General features: G+C 36.8%; 2 protein-coding genes across 8 annotated transcripts in view; both read right to left on the bottom strand.

The window, feature by feature from the left end:
• The window catches only part of LOC122654578 (ABC transporter C family member 3-like), a 74,711-nt gene extending 56,554 nt beyond the window's left edge, over window positions 1–18,157 (bottom strand). For 4 of the 7 annotated variants that reach the window (XM_043848724.1, XM_043848730.1, XM_043848725.1 and 1 more), the window contains exons 1-3: window positions 15,711–18,157; window positions 15,306–15,392; window positions 14,575–15,222 (exon numbers count right to left, since the gene is read on the bottom strand). In XM_043848724.1, the coding sequence (XP_043704659.1) occupies window positions 14,575–15,222; window positions 15,306–15,392; window positions 15,711–18,095 (3,120 nt within the window). In that variant the 5' untranslated portion in view covers window positions 18,096–18,157. Of the gene's footprint in view, window positions 1–4,161; window positions 4,414–4,533; window positions 4,774–4,970; window positions 5,035–5,463; window positions 5,770–5,921; window positions 6,131–6,228; window positions 6,524–14,303; window positions 14,469–14,574; window positions 15,223–15,305; window positions 15,393–15,710 lie in introns of those variants that run through there. The other 3 variants (XM_043848728.1, XM_043848726.1, XM_043848727.1) reach the window with 3 other exon arrangements.
• Window positions 382–1,610, bottom strand: LOC122654587 (polygalacturonase non-catalytic subunit AroGP2-like). Its single transcript, XM_043848750.1, has 2 exons — window positions 1,497–1,610; window positions 382–1,387 (listed from the first exon to the last, which is right to left on the bottom strand). The coding sequence occupies exons 1-2, from the start codon at window positions 1,545–1,547 to the stop codon at window positions 413–415; spliced, it is 1,026 nt and encodes a 341-aa protein (XP_043704685.1). The 5' UTR covers window positions 1,548–1,610; the 3' UTR covers window positions 382–412.
• Window positions 18,158–18,481: the final 324 nt, after the last annotated feature.

The following is an 18,481-nucleotide window of genomic DNA, read 5'->3' as shown; positions in this document are numbered from 1 at the left end:
AGGGGGAAATCTGATGAACAGTGCTACCTTGGCTCGCAGCCAGAGAAATGGAACCTCGAAAGGTATTTTGAAAAATACTAAAACCTAGGAGGATATTTGTGAACCCAAACAGGAAGTGAATTGCTTAAAAAGGCTACAAATTTTATGTGTTGAGTTTTAACCCAGAATGAGTGCAAGATGTCCAAAATCAGGCTTGAGGCTGATGGATGTGCAAACAAAGTCTTGAAACTCACCTACCATATCTGATGTTCGAGTTATAACTTTCATCTATTATGCTAGAAAATTCAAAAGAAAAAAACTATATTGAAACTTGAAATACATAAAATAGGCCATTATTTTAACCTTTAAATAACATAATCAGCAACATGTAACAAGAAGGGAACTAGAAGAAAATCAAATTTCAATGCTTTGCTCAACCTAGAGTCTTTGTCCAGATCATTCCATTCTCGTTTATCCAATGACAAACTTCAATTAGTCCAGGGCCAAAACCTAGAAGCTTAAAAGCAAGATGGTTTTGATTCCAAGTAGATGTCTCATAGTGGCATGCCATGATCGCATGATTCAATTTCTTCTGAGCTTGTATATTAACTGCATATACTTTTACTTTCTGAAAAACATGGCAATAATAGACTTGAAATGGGAATGGTTGACTATGACATAAGACAGGTGCTTCTAAGAGGTTTCCATGGATGAGTTTCACAGATCCAATTGTGACATTTTCATAAGATCCTTCGACGTTCTCAGTACTCCAAATGCGTACATGGTGTCCTAAATTTTTGACAACAAAATCGATGAGATCCTCTGCAGAAGTCGCACAGGTGCATTGCTCACCTCGAATAGGGCTGTCCTCACATACCTCGAGGGTGTCTCGAATATACTCATTCATGTTTGTTTCATCCACCACACCAAAAAGCTTATTCAATTCATTGATCTGGGCAATGGAAAATGGGATTTTTGATGCCAAAGTTCGTGGCAAGAACGATTTATATGACATTGGATCTCTTAAATCAGGGACATGTATGAAACCTCCCTCTTTCACCATTGACTCTCGGAAATATGGCAATCCCCCTTGGCTGGCAACCGACAGGGTCATTTCATTTGGAAGGCCTTCATATTTCAGTTTTAAACGATTCCACTGGGCTATTGGTGGCAGAGTTGTGTCATTTATTGTACTCTTCTCTAGTGCATTTGACGAGCAAGCAACATTAGCTTGCTTACAGAACGAACGCAGGTGAGAAGCCAGTTGATTTTCCTCTATAAGTTTGATAAACATTGTCGTCTGATGGAGGCCTAATGGAGAAACTTTTGCAGCAAACCAATTTGGAGGTAGTGGAAGACCAATATGCTCTTCCCAGTATTGTGAGAAGGAATTTTCAGCTTGAGAACCCTACAATATCATGAAGAAAAAAATAACTACTAAATAAGAAAAATAATACAAGAACAAACAATAAACACATTGAAATGAATGGACAATGGAAAAACATCATTTTTCTTACACTAACGTATGCTACTATTAGAAGTCCATGCAATAAAATGAGATGTGTCATGGTGGAACTGAAACAGAGAAAGGAATGAGTTGGTTTTGTGCCTTAATTGTGGGAATGAGTTGGGAGGTGATGTCTTATGTTTATAGAGGGAAATTTTTATAGTACCAACAAATAAAAATAGAGGGGGGAAGGGGGAGTCTTTGAAAATTAGGTAAAAGAGTCCTGTATAGCCGAACTTATTTTTGACAAATGAAACTGTAATGTAATTTCAACGGTTGGATAATGAAGATTGTTCGGATCACCTGCTTGTCAAATTTAAAAGCCTCATCTTACAACCCTTGTGTTGCCATTTCCTTCTATTTTAACCCTCCATTTGTCTTTCGCTATTTCTACAAAAGTTTGAATTTCTAACAGACATTTAAAGCCTTATTTTGTCAGGCCAAGATGCCAAATACAATATAGACCAAACTTGACATTTTAGTAGGAGACCTTAACCCCTACGTGCCCCAAATTATGCCTCACCTGATTTGCTAAATGGCAGGTACTTAGACAATGGAGAAAACTATTGCTCTGATAAGGCATCTCATTTAATACTTGTAAATGTGTGGACTTGATCTACACATCACTATCCATTTATTTGTTGTGTTTTAGCCCAATCTACATTTCCCATGTGGAGATTTAGGTTGTGTTTGGTATTCATTCTTGGAATGTACTCTAGGTCGATTTTGTATTCTCGGATGATAAAAATAGTTATTTTTATTGTTCAAGAATACAAAATCTACCTAAAATTTGGAATGCATACCAAACACAGCCTTAATGTCACAAAAAATTGGTAAAATAGAACCTTTTTTTTTTTGTCTTTTGATAAAGTGGTAAAACAGAACTTTGGCAGGGCATTCATTGAAAAGGCAAGAATAGAAACCTTATCATGGTGTGCCACACAATAGATACGGAGCCTGAAATTTAATATTTAAATGTAGCTAATCCAAAGTGGGACTTTCCGGTCTAAGTAATCAACTCATCCACTGCACTTGTTTTTCACTTTTTGTATGGCATTTTCATAATGCAAGACTTAAATTTTCGCGATAAGTAGACATCACTATAAAGGTTGGGTACAGTCGCGTAATGGCCTTTCCTTTCTGCCAAGCATCTCAACTCAATGTCCAACTCTACCTCCCAAACAAAATTTACATTTTACTCCAACTAATGGAACCACTACGCACCCAAGAAAGGGCATGTAACTGTACGAAAAAGTTTCTAACAAAGATATAGGTAACAACCTAAAGGGGCGCTATTCTCTGTGCCGCAGTGCAGGCTGCACCTAGGCACATGGGGGTGGGCGCAATGACCACCCTGCCCCACTGCACAAGGTGCCCATGTGCCTAGGCGCAGTCTGCGCTGCAACATAGAGAACATTCTCCCCAACCTAAATTATCTATGCGCAAGAGATCTCTACTTGGTTGCATGGACTCTACACAAGCATCTGGGCCAATGGGGAAGCATGCCTGGGTATCTACCCAGAGGGAAGAGTCGTCATTTCACGGTGCCCTGAAAGAGGGCATAGGAAACACCACCAAATAGAGATCTTTTTCCCATACCGTAATTACTAAATTAACTTTATAATTAAACACACGAAAAAAAATAACATAAGACATACACAAGCCAAATTAATATGAATTCAACAAGTATTCCAACCCAAAATGGTAATTGCAAACAAAAACAAAGAAAGACAACTAGGAAAAGTGCATTCAACGAAAGGGACTAAACCTTCTATATAGATGACTTCATTCCTTCGACATTCCTTACTTTACCAAAAATTGGGATGTTAGAAATTTGAAACCAAAAGTCGATGTCCTGAAGTTTTAATAATTAAGAAGATATATTTTTTGCGAAGAATCTAAGCCATACGTTTTTTAGGTCAGAATAACCTCTCACATGGTTGGCTCTAGGAATTAATTCAAATTTCCACTCTAGGAACTGATTTGAAACTTTGGGCAAGAATGCATGAGTGGAAGGAAAGCTTTGAGAAGTGGGGAAACTCAAAAATTAATTATAGCAAGAATTGGAAAGAACAAATTAAGCATAGAAAATACAACTAATTGTTCAAGGAAATTTTTGGCAATAGATATATTAAGATACGTCTAATATAGCAATAGGCCAAATTTTTTGTTTTAAAAGCTTTATAACATAAAATATTTAATTGGCAAGCTCCAAAGGATATCTCTAGACCGACACCAAGTCTTGCCACATGGAATGATGATGTGAAAATATTGACCATATAGATATTTAGAAAATCTTATGGGCAAGTCACATGTCAAATTTTAGAAATATATTCAAACATATACCCTCCCATGTATTGTCACATTCATATGTATTTTCAGTTGTCCATTTTTTTTATATCATATTTTTCATTGGATTTTCATAGATTAAGTTTGCCATTTGGCTGACTTTATTTTTTACGCTTGACACATTAACAAGTGACCTAGGGCTGTACTTGTCCATAAAATTTCACATCTTCCAATGTGTCGCGTGACATATATTTGTAATGGTATGAAGTACCATTGGACTACTAAAATTTCTCCCAAGGTTTATAGACATGCATGAAGAAAAAGATTTCTTTTTTTTTTTCTCTCCTCTCATCTTCTTTTTACTCCAAATAATTCAACTGAATAGCAATGCCAACTAAAATAATTATATGCAACCTCGATATCTATTCCACCATCTTTTCCCAAAAAAATTTACCATACTCAAAACAACAATGCACCTCAGTCTAATGCAGCTTGCTTGAATTTCAACATTCAAAACTCACTTGTTTATCCTTTCAAAAACTAAGAACTTCATCTTCGAGTATACTCCTTGAAAAGCTTTGCAAATGATGACTTGTTCTCTAACAATTTGGTTGGGGAATCATATTCCAGTACAAGGCCTGCTTAAGACGAGAAAAAATGTTAATCTGATTAGGCAGCATCAAAAAAGGATGAGAATAAGTATTATCAAACTCAATTGAACCCATTTGATTGTATTGTTCTAGTTACTAGCTTCTAACCATTATCAAGTAGAAGGGCCATATCGGTATCAAGAATTGATGTCATTCTATGCGCAATTATAATGACAGTAGACCCGAAAAAGTATTGCCTGAGCATTTTCTGAATTAGATAGTCAGTCGCAGTATCCACTGATGCAGTAGCTTCATCGAGTATTAACACTTTGCTTTTCTTGAGTAATGCCCGCCCTAAACAGATTAGCTGCCTCTGACCCATGCTCCAATTCTCTCCATTCTCAGTCACTGTGACAAAAATGAGATAGCTATTTATGATCATAATTTCATATTTTTATTCTCGTACTTCTTGTCAGAAAAGGATTGAGGGCTGGGAGGTTGGCTTGCACACTATAAGTTAGATATATCATACAGTAATGCACATATGCACGGATAAATTGATTTTGAGTAACTTTAATGTAGAGTAAATATGAGAAGAAACCAACCTGTAAAATCAAGCTTCCTTTCTTTCTTTCTAACTTCGTCTCCAAGTTGGACTCTATCTAAAACCTATGACAACAAAAAGTGATGTCCACTTACCACCTTGTTTGTTATGACATGGAATAGAATTAATCATTAAATATGAGCTGAGCAAAAGATAAAATGAACAAGGAGTGCAAACTTGAAATGAAAAATAGAGCAGTGAAAACAGTTCACTTCATAGGTCCCAACGAAGAAATCTCTTAGGCCAAACTTGGCACAAAGATGACTCAATGCATCTAATGAAATGATTTCAATATCTTAACCGAAATGATTTGAAAAACTTCAAACAAATTAAAATGAAGACGACCAAGAGAAAGGAATTCATAGAGATATAGGTCTCACCCAGTCAACTGCAATGTATTTGTTTTTTGTGTGAATTAGTAATAAGCAGAAGACATGTCTACCCTATCTTTGTCACTGATCAAAATATTATTCATAGAATGAAAGAAAGCCCACCTGCAAGATCTGTTCATCAGTGTATACTTCAAGTGGGTCAAGATTGCTTCTTAGAGTTCCCTCAAACATTGTAGGGTCTTGTGGGATGATGCTCAATCTTGACCGCAAATCATGAAGACCAATCTTAGAAATGTTGATACCATCTATCAAAATCTGACCAGCCGCAGGTTCAAGCGTGCGAAAGAGAGCTTGTACGAGAGTTGATTTACCACTTCCCGTTCGTCCAACGATGCCAATCTTCATCCCTCCGTGGAAAGTGCATGTGAGACCATGCAATACAAGAGGAAGATGTGGGGCATACCTGATCTACAATCATTATTAAATAATAAAATCATGAGGCTTAATAGGGTTCCATAAGAGTAGGAAGAACTGTCCAGCAATATTAGGCTTCAATGAGTCTATTCCATAAAGAAGAAAATAAGGAGATAAAGACTTAAGGAATCTGGATCAGGGGTTACCTGCAGATCAACAATATCAATTTTCCCTTGTGATGGCCATTGACGATCAAGCCTATTTTCTTCTACCAACAAAGGAGCTTCACTAGGGATGCAAATGTACTGTAGTATTCTCTCAACGGATATGATTTTAGTCTCAAGTCTATTAAGATCCCATACAACCGCATGCATACTGAAACTAAGCCCATATGTGACTACTAAACCCAAAATACCTTCAAGAGAAAAGAAATTCAAAATCATTATTTTATATACAATCAGTCACGGTTTCTCTTAAGGATGATTTTATAAGCTATAAAGTTCAACATTTTACCAGGACTGAGTAATCCCTTCGACACTGAGATCAATAAAATCAAGCAGACGGCATATGTGATGGATGCTAATATATCCATACGGAAACATAACCACTCCATTGCACCAGAGAAATGAAATTTGGGTCGGGAATACCCATCCACCAGCTTGAGGTTTGTTTCCATAAACCTCTCTTCTTGATTGAAGCATCTGATTGTGGTTGAACCTAAACAAGATTCAGAAAAATGTTGAATAATTGGAGCCTGGCATACTCCAAACAATCGGGACAATTCTCGTGCTGCTGCTTTGTAATATTGCTACAAGACAAGGTTCATAAAAAGAAAATTAGGTGCAATACTAAAAAAATGTGTGATGAATGCATAATTAGTGGCAAAATAATATAGGCCTTTTTTATGATCGATTTCTTAATGTGAGCTACTTACATTTAGATGGTTAACACTATCATCAAGGATGAAACGACAGGAAAATATTGTATTTACTTCAATCGTTCTCTTTTGAATGGTTGCTATGTTCTATTTGTAGATATTGATTGAATTATACACATTACTTGTATGTTAACTTTATCCCAAAATTCTATCCCAAAATTCTTAGATAAAAATTATACTTAAAATGAACTTAATAATATCTGAAATTTTGTGGCATTTGTTTTTTTTTTTTTTTTTTAATTACCAATGTTTATCATATCATCAAATTTCAAATTCAATTAATAACCAAATATGTCCATATCCAATTTTTTGCCATATCTAAATTTGCAATGATGGATTGGACGATATGGCCTTATTCCCCAACACCGAAAACACATGAATGTGCAGTTTAGTGCAAAAATGCAGCATAGTGCAGCCAACATACTTCACTTAGGCTAAATGCTTTGTACACTTTGCATAAAGCATAGCCACGCATAACATAGGAAAGAAAGAGGGATGTGAAAGAAAAATGGAAAATAAAAAGGAAAGTGGAGAAGAAATATGGAGAGGGAAGGAAAAGAAAGCTTCCCATTGAAAATTATCAACTAACTAATAATGTGGCATTGGTTCCTAGGTGGTGCTCCTAGATAGGCTTTTGACTGCCCAAATATTAGCCATATGGCAAGTTCCATTGGGGCTCACATTTTGTCGATATAGATTTTCCATCACCTCCTATCACATGTCAAATTTGTATATTTTTCAATGATCTGCTTCGCCACATGGCCAACTTTGTTTGGGTTAAAACTGAACATGTGAGCAGGAGACTTTGGGATCTACCAGTCTATAAATTTTTCCATTAAATCTGATTTTCCATGTGGCAGAAGTAGCCACCCGACCATGGCTTGGTTTTGTGGACTGTCAGACCAAAAAAACTTCTTCCCTTATTAATTATAAACTTGTGTTAATCATTACCTTGTTTTTAGTATGAGCTCCAATTGATAGAGCTACCAACAGAGCTAATAAGCCAAATTATTTTTTATTCATACATATCTAAATCATTTTATGCATATTAAAAGCTCAACCTTGTCACTTTAGGCTGATCTTTGCACATAACAACATTGGCCTTATTAGGTCCTTTCTTCTTAAACAATTTTGGTAAACAAGGCTTTGTATGGCAACGTTCCCAAAAAAAATGTTTTTGGTGTTTTTGTAGCTTTTTGGAATAGAAACCGAACAGATCTTGTATGTGTCACCCAGGTTTTTTTTTTTTTTTTTTTTTTTAAACAAGTGTAAAACACAGTTTTGAGGGTGATTTGAGAATAAAAAAATTGTGTCATAAAAACAAAAACACATTTGACGAAATGGAGACTTACACGCATTTACGATATTATTTTCATCCCAAGCCTCGACCCTCACAGAACTTCATTTTGAAGACCTTACTATGAGTTCTTCAAACTCCTGTGCTGAAACGAACTTGAAGACGAAACCATCTTAAGACCTCACCGTGAAGAACCCTAGCTTTGGCCGCTGCTATTTGCTCTCATTCCTCTGTTGAAACGAACTTGAAGACGAAACCATCTTAAGACCTCACCTTGAAGAACCCTAGCGTTGGCCGCTGCTATTTGCTCTCATTCCCTTGACCCTCGTAGGATCCATCTCAAGACCTCACCTTTTATACGTTCTTTGAACTCCTCTAGTGAAACGATCCTCTGAACTTGGGATTTGACACTCGATTGAAGAAGGAATGCAACTTCAAGTCTTCGAACTCCTTTGTTGAAATGATCCTCTCAACAATCTTGGTTAGTGTTGCTCCCTCTATTTCTCTTTCGGTACCAAATTTTTGCTCCCTCTATTTCTCTTTCGGTACCAAATTTTCACTCAATATTCTCGCTAGGGATGAAGTTGATGCAAGACAATTTCAATGGATTGACCCGAACCCGTTTGTGAACCCAGACCAAGATGAACCGGGTCAGATTTGGGTCTTTTAGATTTAGTAATATTTTAGGAATTTATTTTATTTAGCAAGATAATATTTTTTATTTTATTTTATCTTATTTTAGGAGATTGGGTGGATCAAGTATTATCTCTTTTGGGTAATTTTAGATTTGATATATTTCCTAGGATATTTAGTTTTCCATTTTTAGTTGGGTTTCTATTTTCATGTAAAGAAGTTTTCTTCTTTATAAGCATGTAATACAGGAGAGATTTGAATTAATGAATGCAAGAATGAATTAAAGAAAAAGTGAGAGTGCGTGTGCACACCTCCCCCCCCCCCTCCTTCTGCTGCGTCTCCTTCTCCCCCTTTCTTCTGTGTGATTTCTTCCCTCCCCCTCTGGTTTCTCCTTTTATCTCCTTCAATCCCCTTCTCAATTTCTGTCCCACATTATCTGGTATCAAAGCTAAACCTGGAGCTACGACTAGCTCTCCATCTCCCCGGTCCATGTCATTGCCGCCCTCTTCTTATTCAGCACCAACTCCCACCTTCCCCTTTGTTTCCCGCAAAACCCAAACCAGCGATACAGTGAAAAAGGGATTCTGTTAAAAAATCCAACCCCATCTCCTTCCGCAGAAACTCCAAACCCCATCTCATCCCTTCTTCCCACAGTAACAGCAAACCCAAAATATCAAGAAAAAAAAAATTAATCGTTTGTCCCCTTCCCACAGCAACCCTCTCTTTCCCATCTCCCGCTGCAACCCTACCCCTTTCCTTGTCCTTCGACTCCAGCGACCACGCCTTCCCTTCGTTCCATCCTCTTAGTAGAACCTAGCCCACCTTCCCTTTCCTTTCTCCCTCGCTGTAACAGCAAACCAAAAAAAAAAAAAAAATCCTCCCTCTCTTCGATCCCCAGTGGTACCCATTCCCACCGCCTCCTTTTCACTTAACCACCGCCCCCCGCTTCTTGTTTCCGCCAGAGCCGGAAAAAAAAAAAGTGAAGAAAAGATAGCGAGAGACAAGGCAATCATACCTGATTTCTGCAACTGAACTGCTGCAACTTCTACCGCCTGTTGTAGCTCCAGTCCTTCAGTCTCAGAATCTGTTGGTTGATTGGAGCTCTGTTGGGGGCAATCCAGAGGTATTTCCATCACCTACTTACCATTAAAACCCTAGGATAAACAGAGCATCCCCAAAGGAGTTCTTTCCTTCAGAAACCTGTTGAGTTTTTCGTCCCTGATTTGTGCTAGAGGTAGGAGATGACCTCTTCAACTTCCCCTTTCCACGAATTTTCTTTTTTTTATACTTTTATTACCCCACTTTCCAATTTTACCCTTCCATAATGTCAATAATCCCTTCTATCCTTTAATTTGTTTTCTTCCAAGTTAGTCCCAAATCTATAAATTAAATACCATCTGTGTCTTCCCTTTGCTTCTACCCAATAGCCTTTTGGATTATGTTTAATTGCAATTCTGCCACCCACTTTTAAACTTCATTGTATTTCCAATTGTGCCATCAATGTTCTCCAAACCACCACCCAACCAAATTCTTTTAGTTACAATCCACCAGCTGCTCTATCCTATAACTGTGAAAGCGTTGCAGCAAGTGTGTTCTCCTCATGGATTTGTTGAAAAGATCAAGATATTTCATCAGTCTGCTATTGCTTATGTCCAGTATCAATCACTCCTGAGTGCCGTTTCAGCAAAGAATATTCTTCAAGGCCGTAATATTTATGATGATTGTTGTGCACTTAACATCCAATTTTCATGCCTAAATGAGTTACAAGTGAACTGCAATACTGAATGGTCATGGGATTTCACGAACAAATCAACACAGGATGAAGAGCTCTCGAGACTTGAACGGTTGGATCATTTGATTGGAGAGGTCTTGAAAAATCTTCCAGTTACCCATGAAATGCAAATGGTTGCCCCACCTGCTAATAGGACAGTCCCGGAAGAGACTGACGTTGAAGCAACGTTGATTGAGAATGAAGAAGTTTCAGTAATTTCTGTCTTCAAGGAAGATCCAGCCCGCGAAGTCCCTGTTACCGACACTCATGTGGAAGATGTCGAAAGCAATACGGTCGCATTAGTGGACACTGAGGTCAAATCCAAGGGACTTGGCCCTTTAACAACTATGATGATCATGACTAGCCAAGAGGATCCTAAGGAGCTTGAGATTGACACTATGGAGGTAAAGAACACAATGAAAGGCGACACATATGACCCTATGAATACGTCCAACGACGTTAAGGTTGGGCACGTAGAATTCGTCATCCCCTAGAAGTACTTTGACGACTATCATCCTTGTCTTTATGATTACATCCGTACGTTCACCCAATTCAAGCCGTTGATTGTGGATGTTGATCGCGTGGTGTTGATCCTCCCTTTTTTTAAAACTCGTAGTCGAGTTTTTCTCAACATCGGGAGAGTTGATGCAGAACAATTTCAATGGATTGACCCGAACCCGTTTGTGAACCTAGACCAAGATGAACCGGGTCAGATTTGAGTCTTTTAGATTTAGTAATATTTTAGGAATTTATTTTATTTAGCAAGATAATATCTTTTATTTTGGGTAGAGAGATAAGATTGTGTTTTCGATTTCTTGGTTAGTAAATTTCCATTTTATTTTCTTTAAATAGGGCTGTAATCCACGGTATTTGATATGCAAGAATGAATTAAAGAAAAAGTGAGAGTGCGTGTGCACACCTCCCCCCCCCCTCCTTCTACTGCGTCTCCTTCTCCCCCTTTCTTCTGTGTGATTTCTTCCCTCCCCCTCTGGTTTCTCCTTCTATCTTCTTCAATCCTCTTCTCGATTTCTATCCCGCATTAGAATTACTTCTTGTTCTTGCCATTCTTCCACGAATCGACAATTGCTCATCCACAAATCAACATCTGACTTCCCTATTCTCAAATATTAGGTAACTTTTTCCCACTAACTTCGTTCATTTTATTTCAGTTTGGGTAATTATTGACGTAACAAAGGTCTATTATTTATCCAAACATAACAAGGCAGCTACTACCCTCTTCAAACTTCAGTTTAGGACGCAGTTGGAAATAATTTTGTAAGGATCCTGGCGTAAAATCACATTCATTTCTGAAAAATCCAGAAAACCCAAGAATATTAGATTAATTTTTTAATAAAGGGTTTAAATGTAATTATGCACTACCCATCTTCCCCAACCCAAAATCAATACCCAAATCTCTCGTCCCTGACGATGAACTAACCTCTTTCTTTCTTTTTTCCGTCGAGCTGACAATCCCTGAAAAAGTTGCAATCTCCAAAATCATCGCCCTCTTCGCCAGTCTCTCCTGCCATTGAAATGAGTTTCAAGCTTCCCGAAATTTCTGATTTATGAAGATGAAAAAAGGAACAGGAGTACGAAACTGCTCAATTAGGAGAAATTAGACGCAATGGCGATAGATGAAGAAACCACCAACCCATGCAAGTAAAGGTCCCGAGAGACAAACCCAGCACCTGTTTTTCCCATAGAAAACTAGAAAAAGAAAAGCACTAAAATATGAGAGGGGGGGTGGAATAAGAAGTGAAGAAACAGGGGAATAGAGCATAACTGTGTAAAAACAAAGAAACGGAAGAGACCCGATCTTTCATTTAGTGAGATATAAACCGTTTTTTCATATTTTAATATCATGAGATAATTATTCCCAAACAAATGACAATACCCTTCATCGAATGACAAGATGGGTAGATTCTGATTCTGAGGAGTTACAGAAGCCAGAACCATCACGGACAAAATCATAAAAAATCCCAAACAAAAACCCATCATTTTTTTTTCTTTCCTCCTTACAATGCTATCTTTCTACTCTCTGTTTTCTTGTATAATTAGTCTCTCCCACTTTCGTCTTTTTTTCTTTTCTTCTTCACAAGGAGCTTGACCTCTACAGTAATGGCAATCAGCCCAGAAAAGGGAGTGACACCGTGAGAGAGAGAGAGAGAGAGAGAGCGAGAAGGTGGGAAGTGAGAAATTGTCCTTATGTTCTATAGTGGTGCCAGCAATTTGAGTGTCTGCGTTCGTTTTTCACCCCAAATCCCTCTGGAATTCGATAGTTTCTCGCCTGAAAACGTACTCGAAAGAGCAGCACGAAACTGGTCTTCTTCCTGTTCTTCTTCTTCTTCGATCATGTACGTAGTAAAGGAAGAAATCCCACATTCTAAACTGAAGACTCATTTGCCCCTTTGACCGGAATTGGAGTCTTCATTCCTAGAGAGTTGGTGGGAGTAGGAGGTTATTTTGCAAAGGACAAAAACGGAGTGGATTTAAACCAGGGGAGTGGGGCGGTTAGAGTGAGAGTGAGAGAGGAGTTGCAGGTGTGACGGTGGTGTTCGCCGGAGAAGAAAAAGAAGAAGGAAGAAAGAAAGAGAAACGAGGGATGGGGAGGAATGAGAGAGGAGAGAGAATGTTAGGTTAGGTTAGGGTTGAGTTGGGTTAAGCTTGAAAACTCTCATCCGTTAGATCAGCTAGGGAGAGAGAAATTGCAATCGTGTATTAAGGAGGAAGTGTATGTTGTTAAATGACAGAAATATCCTTTTAAACTATCATTTTACATTATAAATATGAGATTTTAATAAAATAATGAAACGTCCAAATTGTTCTACTTAATGATACTTATTTGTTTTATTTTTTATTATATAATAGTCTTTTCACCTTTTTGTTACATTTGGAAAAGTAACCCACCCTTATTACTCTAATAACAACCCTTTTATTTTTTTTGGGCCCTAAATTCTCCATGTACGTATGCAGCCGAACTTAACGCAAAGGTTCCTGGCATTAGTTGTGTTAGACGAATTTCTAGCACTCGAGATACCTCAGGGACCGAGAGTTTCTACTCCTCACCCCCGCCATCTCATCAAATAGAGTAGAAAAGTAAAGATATGTTGTTCGGATGCTTTACTAATTCCATATTTTTGGTTTCCTTCTACTTCCTTTAATTTTTTATTGTTATTTGGGACTATCTTATGGAGAAAGAGACCAAGGCATAGGTATTTCACTCTGAATCGATGGCTAGCATGCCCTCATTCCTGATTCGATGGCATGTGATTGTTTCTATTGCTATATAGTGTTTTATATTACAACTTTGATAATCATGTGTCGTACGATCATTTCTATTGTTTTTAGTTACCTTTTTTTTTTTTGAGGCTAAAGAGATGTGTAATAACTTTTTTTTCTGATGGGAAGTCCGAAGATTAAGAACTTAATTAATATTATAACAATTTAATCAACATCAATGGACCAATCATTCTTACGTGGCTAAAATATATGTTCTCAAACATGTGTCATGAAAATCATATAATTTGATAAAAATAAAAGAGAAAATTGTTTTCGTTAATATGTCATTCCACACATGTTTCTATATTTTTGAAACAGCAAAAACAATTTTTTTCTAGGTTTATCATACAGCATTTTTTTAGTACAGAATTACTCCAAAAATTCATAAATAGAAAAAATTGTTTCTTACTCAAAATTAGTTTTTTGAAACAGAATCGTTGTCATACAGAACCTTCTCACTTATATTATTTAGAAATTCAATACGACTATTAAGGTCTAATTCATCACTTTCACAACTAAATCAATTTTGATATGGGCAAAGCAAATTCATAATTCATTGATCAAACAAAGCTTGAACCAACTTATATTATGACCTATTAACCATAGAGAAAATATGGTTGAGCTTGACTTGAAATTTTTAATATGAGAAGTATAAGTAGTTATAGAATTACCTGGTACCAGATGCATGTCACAATCATCGGAATAAAAACTATTAACATTTGCCATGCCACCTGTGACATTACTACAATAGTTCCCAGACAAGCTATGGTTGACATAAGAAATGATTCAATTTGATGTGGTATAGAGGTATCAACTGCACTTTGATCTATGGATGCCTGCATACAAAAATAAATTTTGTTTAAAATTTAAAATTATAATAACTTTTATGCTAATCAAACAACATTATTTGGATCCCAACAATAATTAAGCATATTGACTAACCCGATTTAGAATCCTTCCACTTGGAGTAGAATCAAAAAATGACATGGGGGCACGAAAAATGCACATATGCATTTTGTTGAAAAACATAGTGGCTGTCTTGTATCCAGCAGTTACAACAAGCATGGACCTTATAAGTACACAAAGGGAGCTTCCAAGGATCAAAGCAAAAAAAACAAAGATGAGAGTGGATCCTTTAACATCAGGCTTCATATCCTTCGAAACGGGAGTAGACAATACCATCCAGTAACTACTGACTATTAAGAAAAGCTGAAAAAGAATTTGTGCTAATAATATCAGTGGTACAAAACCCCCTTTATATGCTGAAGTAACATAATTCCAATAAACTGAAAGACTAATTCCGCCCTTTTCTCTCTTTTCTTCTTGGGCAAGTTGTCCTTCTGGCTCAACCAATTTTTCTGTTTCATTGTTTTTTAATTCTCTTTCCTCATCATCTTGAATAGAATTCTCGTTACCCAGTATAATACCATCTTCCTCACCATTAATTAAATTGTCCATAGTCTCATGTTTAACATAGTTGAAGTCTACCAAAGCTTTCTCATGTGCACCCACTAATTTTATAAAGTCAGTTCCTGAGCTAAGAATTTCTGCGTACTTTCCTGCTTGAGTAATCCTTCCATCTCTCATAACCTACAAAACAAGAGAAGGTAAAATTCACTATTAAACCAAGTTGAGTGACTTGAAGTCGGAAAAGAAAGATAACATATTCTCACCAGGATAAGATCAGCAGAAGGTAAAAACTCTACTTGGTGGGTAACGTAAAGTACTGTTTTTGAACCTAAAATTCCCAACAAACACTCCTGTCACAAAAGTTAAGATGTTTACAATTAAGCATTCTAAGAGAATTTTCAGTTACTTAAAAGAGCTAAATAGTTGTACATATTAATATAATTTATTTCTCATAATGATTAGAATGTCTAATCATAAGTTTTATGCAACAACATGCATCGCTCAATATCATGTGTATGCATATCTTATCTATATAGATACCCATGATTTCATTCTTTGATCGTTTTTTTAGATTAAATTCAATCTAGTGAACAAAATTGTGATGTGGGCAATGAAATTTATTGCTTTAAGGAAATTTCATCAAGAAAAACTTTGGAAGTAGAAGTTACCTTAAAAAGATGAGTTCCAGTGTGAGCATCCACAGCACTAAAAGGATCATCAAGCAGATAAATATCAGCATCATAATATAAAGCACGTGCAATCTGGATTCTTTGCTTCTGTCCACCACTCAGGTTAATCCCCCTCTCCCCTATGATAGTCTGATCACCAAAGGCAAACAATTCTAGGTCCTTCTTCAATGAACATGCTTCAAGAATCATTTCATATTTTTCCTTGTCCATCTCCTTACCAAACAATATATTGTCTACTATTTTACCACTCTGTATCCAAGGTACTTGTGCAACATAGGCTTTTGTCCCATTCAACTTAATGGATCCAGATACTTTTGGCACTTCCCCCAATATGCATGAAAGCAAGCTTGACTTGCCTGACCCAACAGAACCACAAACAGCCACTCTCATACCATGATATACTTGAAAATTAAGATCCTTTAATGTGAGATTTGGGGAATGGAGATCCCAAGAAAAATTACCCTTGACTATCTCAACTGTAACGTTCGTATCATCTCTTCGAAGCTTTTGTACTATATTCAGACAAAGATCATCGAGACAAAGAAATGATGCTACCCTATTGAGAGAAACTTTAGTCTGAACTACCATGGAGATTGTGTCTGGAAGAGTATAAATGGGCTCTTGTAATATCTCAAAAGTTGCGAGTGCAGACAAAATCTTTCCCGACTCTAAAGGAATTCCCATAAGGATACAAAACCAAAAAGTAACCATGGATACAAACATGGGAGCAGAAAGGTAGACAAAGGCACTAATAGCTGATGTATAAAGTAATTTTTTTAACCATCTTGATTCAAAATTCCTGAGTTCAATTATCTTAGCCAAAAACTTCATCTCCCAGCCTTGGAGCTTGAGAATCCTCATATTCCTTATAGCTTCAGATGTTACTTTCATCCTTCTATCCTTTGAATCCATCAATTCCTCTTGAAATTTCTCTTGTAGTTTTACTATTGGAACATTTGCTAACATCAAAATCATTGTAGCAACAATAGCTGCAAGTGAAGCAAGCCCAAGGCTCTTGTACAAGATCAACAATGCTAAAACAATCTGAACAGGCACCCTCCATATATCATGCATGTACCAACAAAAGAAACCAATTCTCTCAACATCAACACTCATCAAATTAGTGTTCTCCCCACTAGTGTGGACCTGCTTTGATTGGCTTGAAAGCATGAGACCCTTCCTATAAATTATTGAGAACAAAACAGCACGAACCCTAATTGCCATCTTTCGCAATTGAAAGAACAAGTGCCTCTCTGAGAGACAATTTATGAGCTTTGAAAGAAAGAAAATATACACTAGCACATATCCTTTATATTTTAGTTGGTGAGGGCTATTGAGATACTGAATAAAGGTATCAATAAGGTATGGTCCAACATAAGAAACCAATGTCCATATAATAGAGAGTAGAGCTGTCCATAAAATCTCTTTCCAAGTGGAGAGAATCAATGCCTTCACCAGCTTAAAAGTAGTTACCTGACCATCATTACCATCAAATTCAAGTTTCTTTCTAAAATGAGAAAAGACCACATTGGCACTATCACAATTGGCAAGCTGAGGAACATCTTCAAGGTCTAGTGTTTTTTCATACCCAAGTGCAAGCAAAGGGCCCATCCAAGCAAAAGTAAAAAAACTTATAAGATTGGCATTTGCATAAGGAGTGACACTCTCGCCACCAACACTTAATCCTTGTCTGTTGTCACCATTATTTCGGCTAAAACTATTTTTTAAAAGAGGTTCCAAAAGATGGAGATTTTCATCTTTTTGCCCCTTGCCAAACAACCCAAGATAACAAAATAATAAAACAACGATAATGGATACAACATCAGAGACCCATAGCAGGGATGATAAGGACGAATGTTTCGAATATAAACCAAGATGTATAATAAGATATGCACAAGACATTAGGAAGTAGAAGGCGAACCAAACCCTTACTAGAATGGGGAACCTGTGCTCCCTTGAATTGAAAAATTGGGTGTGCAAGTAAGCAGTTATCACAAACCAAGTGAGTGTTCTGAATGCTAAATCCACTTGTGCAGCACGTTTTAGATCAGACCAACCATGTCGATACCCAGAGAGGTAGTTTAACATGCATAGGAGAAGATCACAAGAAGACAAACCGAGACAACATATCAGGGCTGACAAATAGTACAAGTATGTATTCTTCAACATTGGTTTGGAATTCTCAAGGATAGGTGCCTCGTGTCTCTTGGAAGCCCAGGAAATGGATAAAACTATTATCATAATCAAGTGTAAAGAAGCAGAATACTCATGCAAGAATATGGTTGTAGAAGACTGCGAAAAGAATATCCAGATATTCATATCGTCCTTTGATTCTTCAAAAGCAGCCATATTTGCAAATTTCATTTTCTTCTATTTGTAATTTGGTAGCTTGCTCAGGCATGTCCAATACAAATCATATCAACTTTACCACATCCTAAGTTGATGTAGAACCATTTATAAATACCAACCATTCCATACATGTTCCAAGAAGACTTAGACCAATATTAGTGTCTCAATGTCACCCTTAGATGTAGCTCAACCTATTAATAAACAAACAAAACAATTTTTTTTAGTATGACCAAAAAAAAAGGGCAAGAAAATTAGTAAAATTTTCATAGAATGGAAAAAGGGGTAGTTGTGTATGATTTAGTCCATGTTCAATTAAGATAACAATAGGTAGAGCAAAAACTTAGTAATATGAAATGAAATAAACCAATAAATATTTTAGAAATAAACATATTGGAGAGAAA

This window comes from Telopea speciosissima, chromosome 3 (assembly GCF_018873765.1).
Source record: "Telopea speciosissima isolate NSW1024214 ecotype Mountain lineage chromosome 3, Tspe_v1, whole genome shotgun sequence".
NCBI lineage: Eukaryota > Viridiplantae > Streptophyta > Magnoliopsida > Proteales > Proteaceae > Telopea > Telopea speciosissima.
This window is presented reverse-complemented; position numbering and strand designations above follow the sequence as displayed.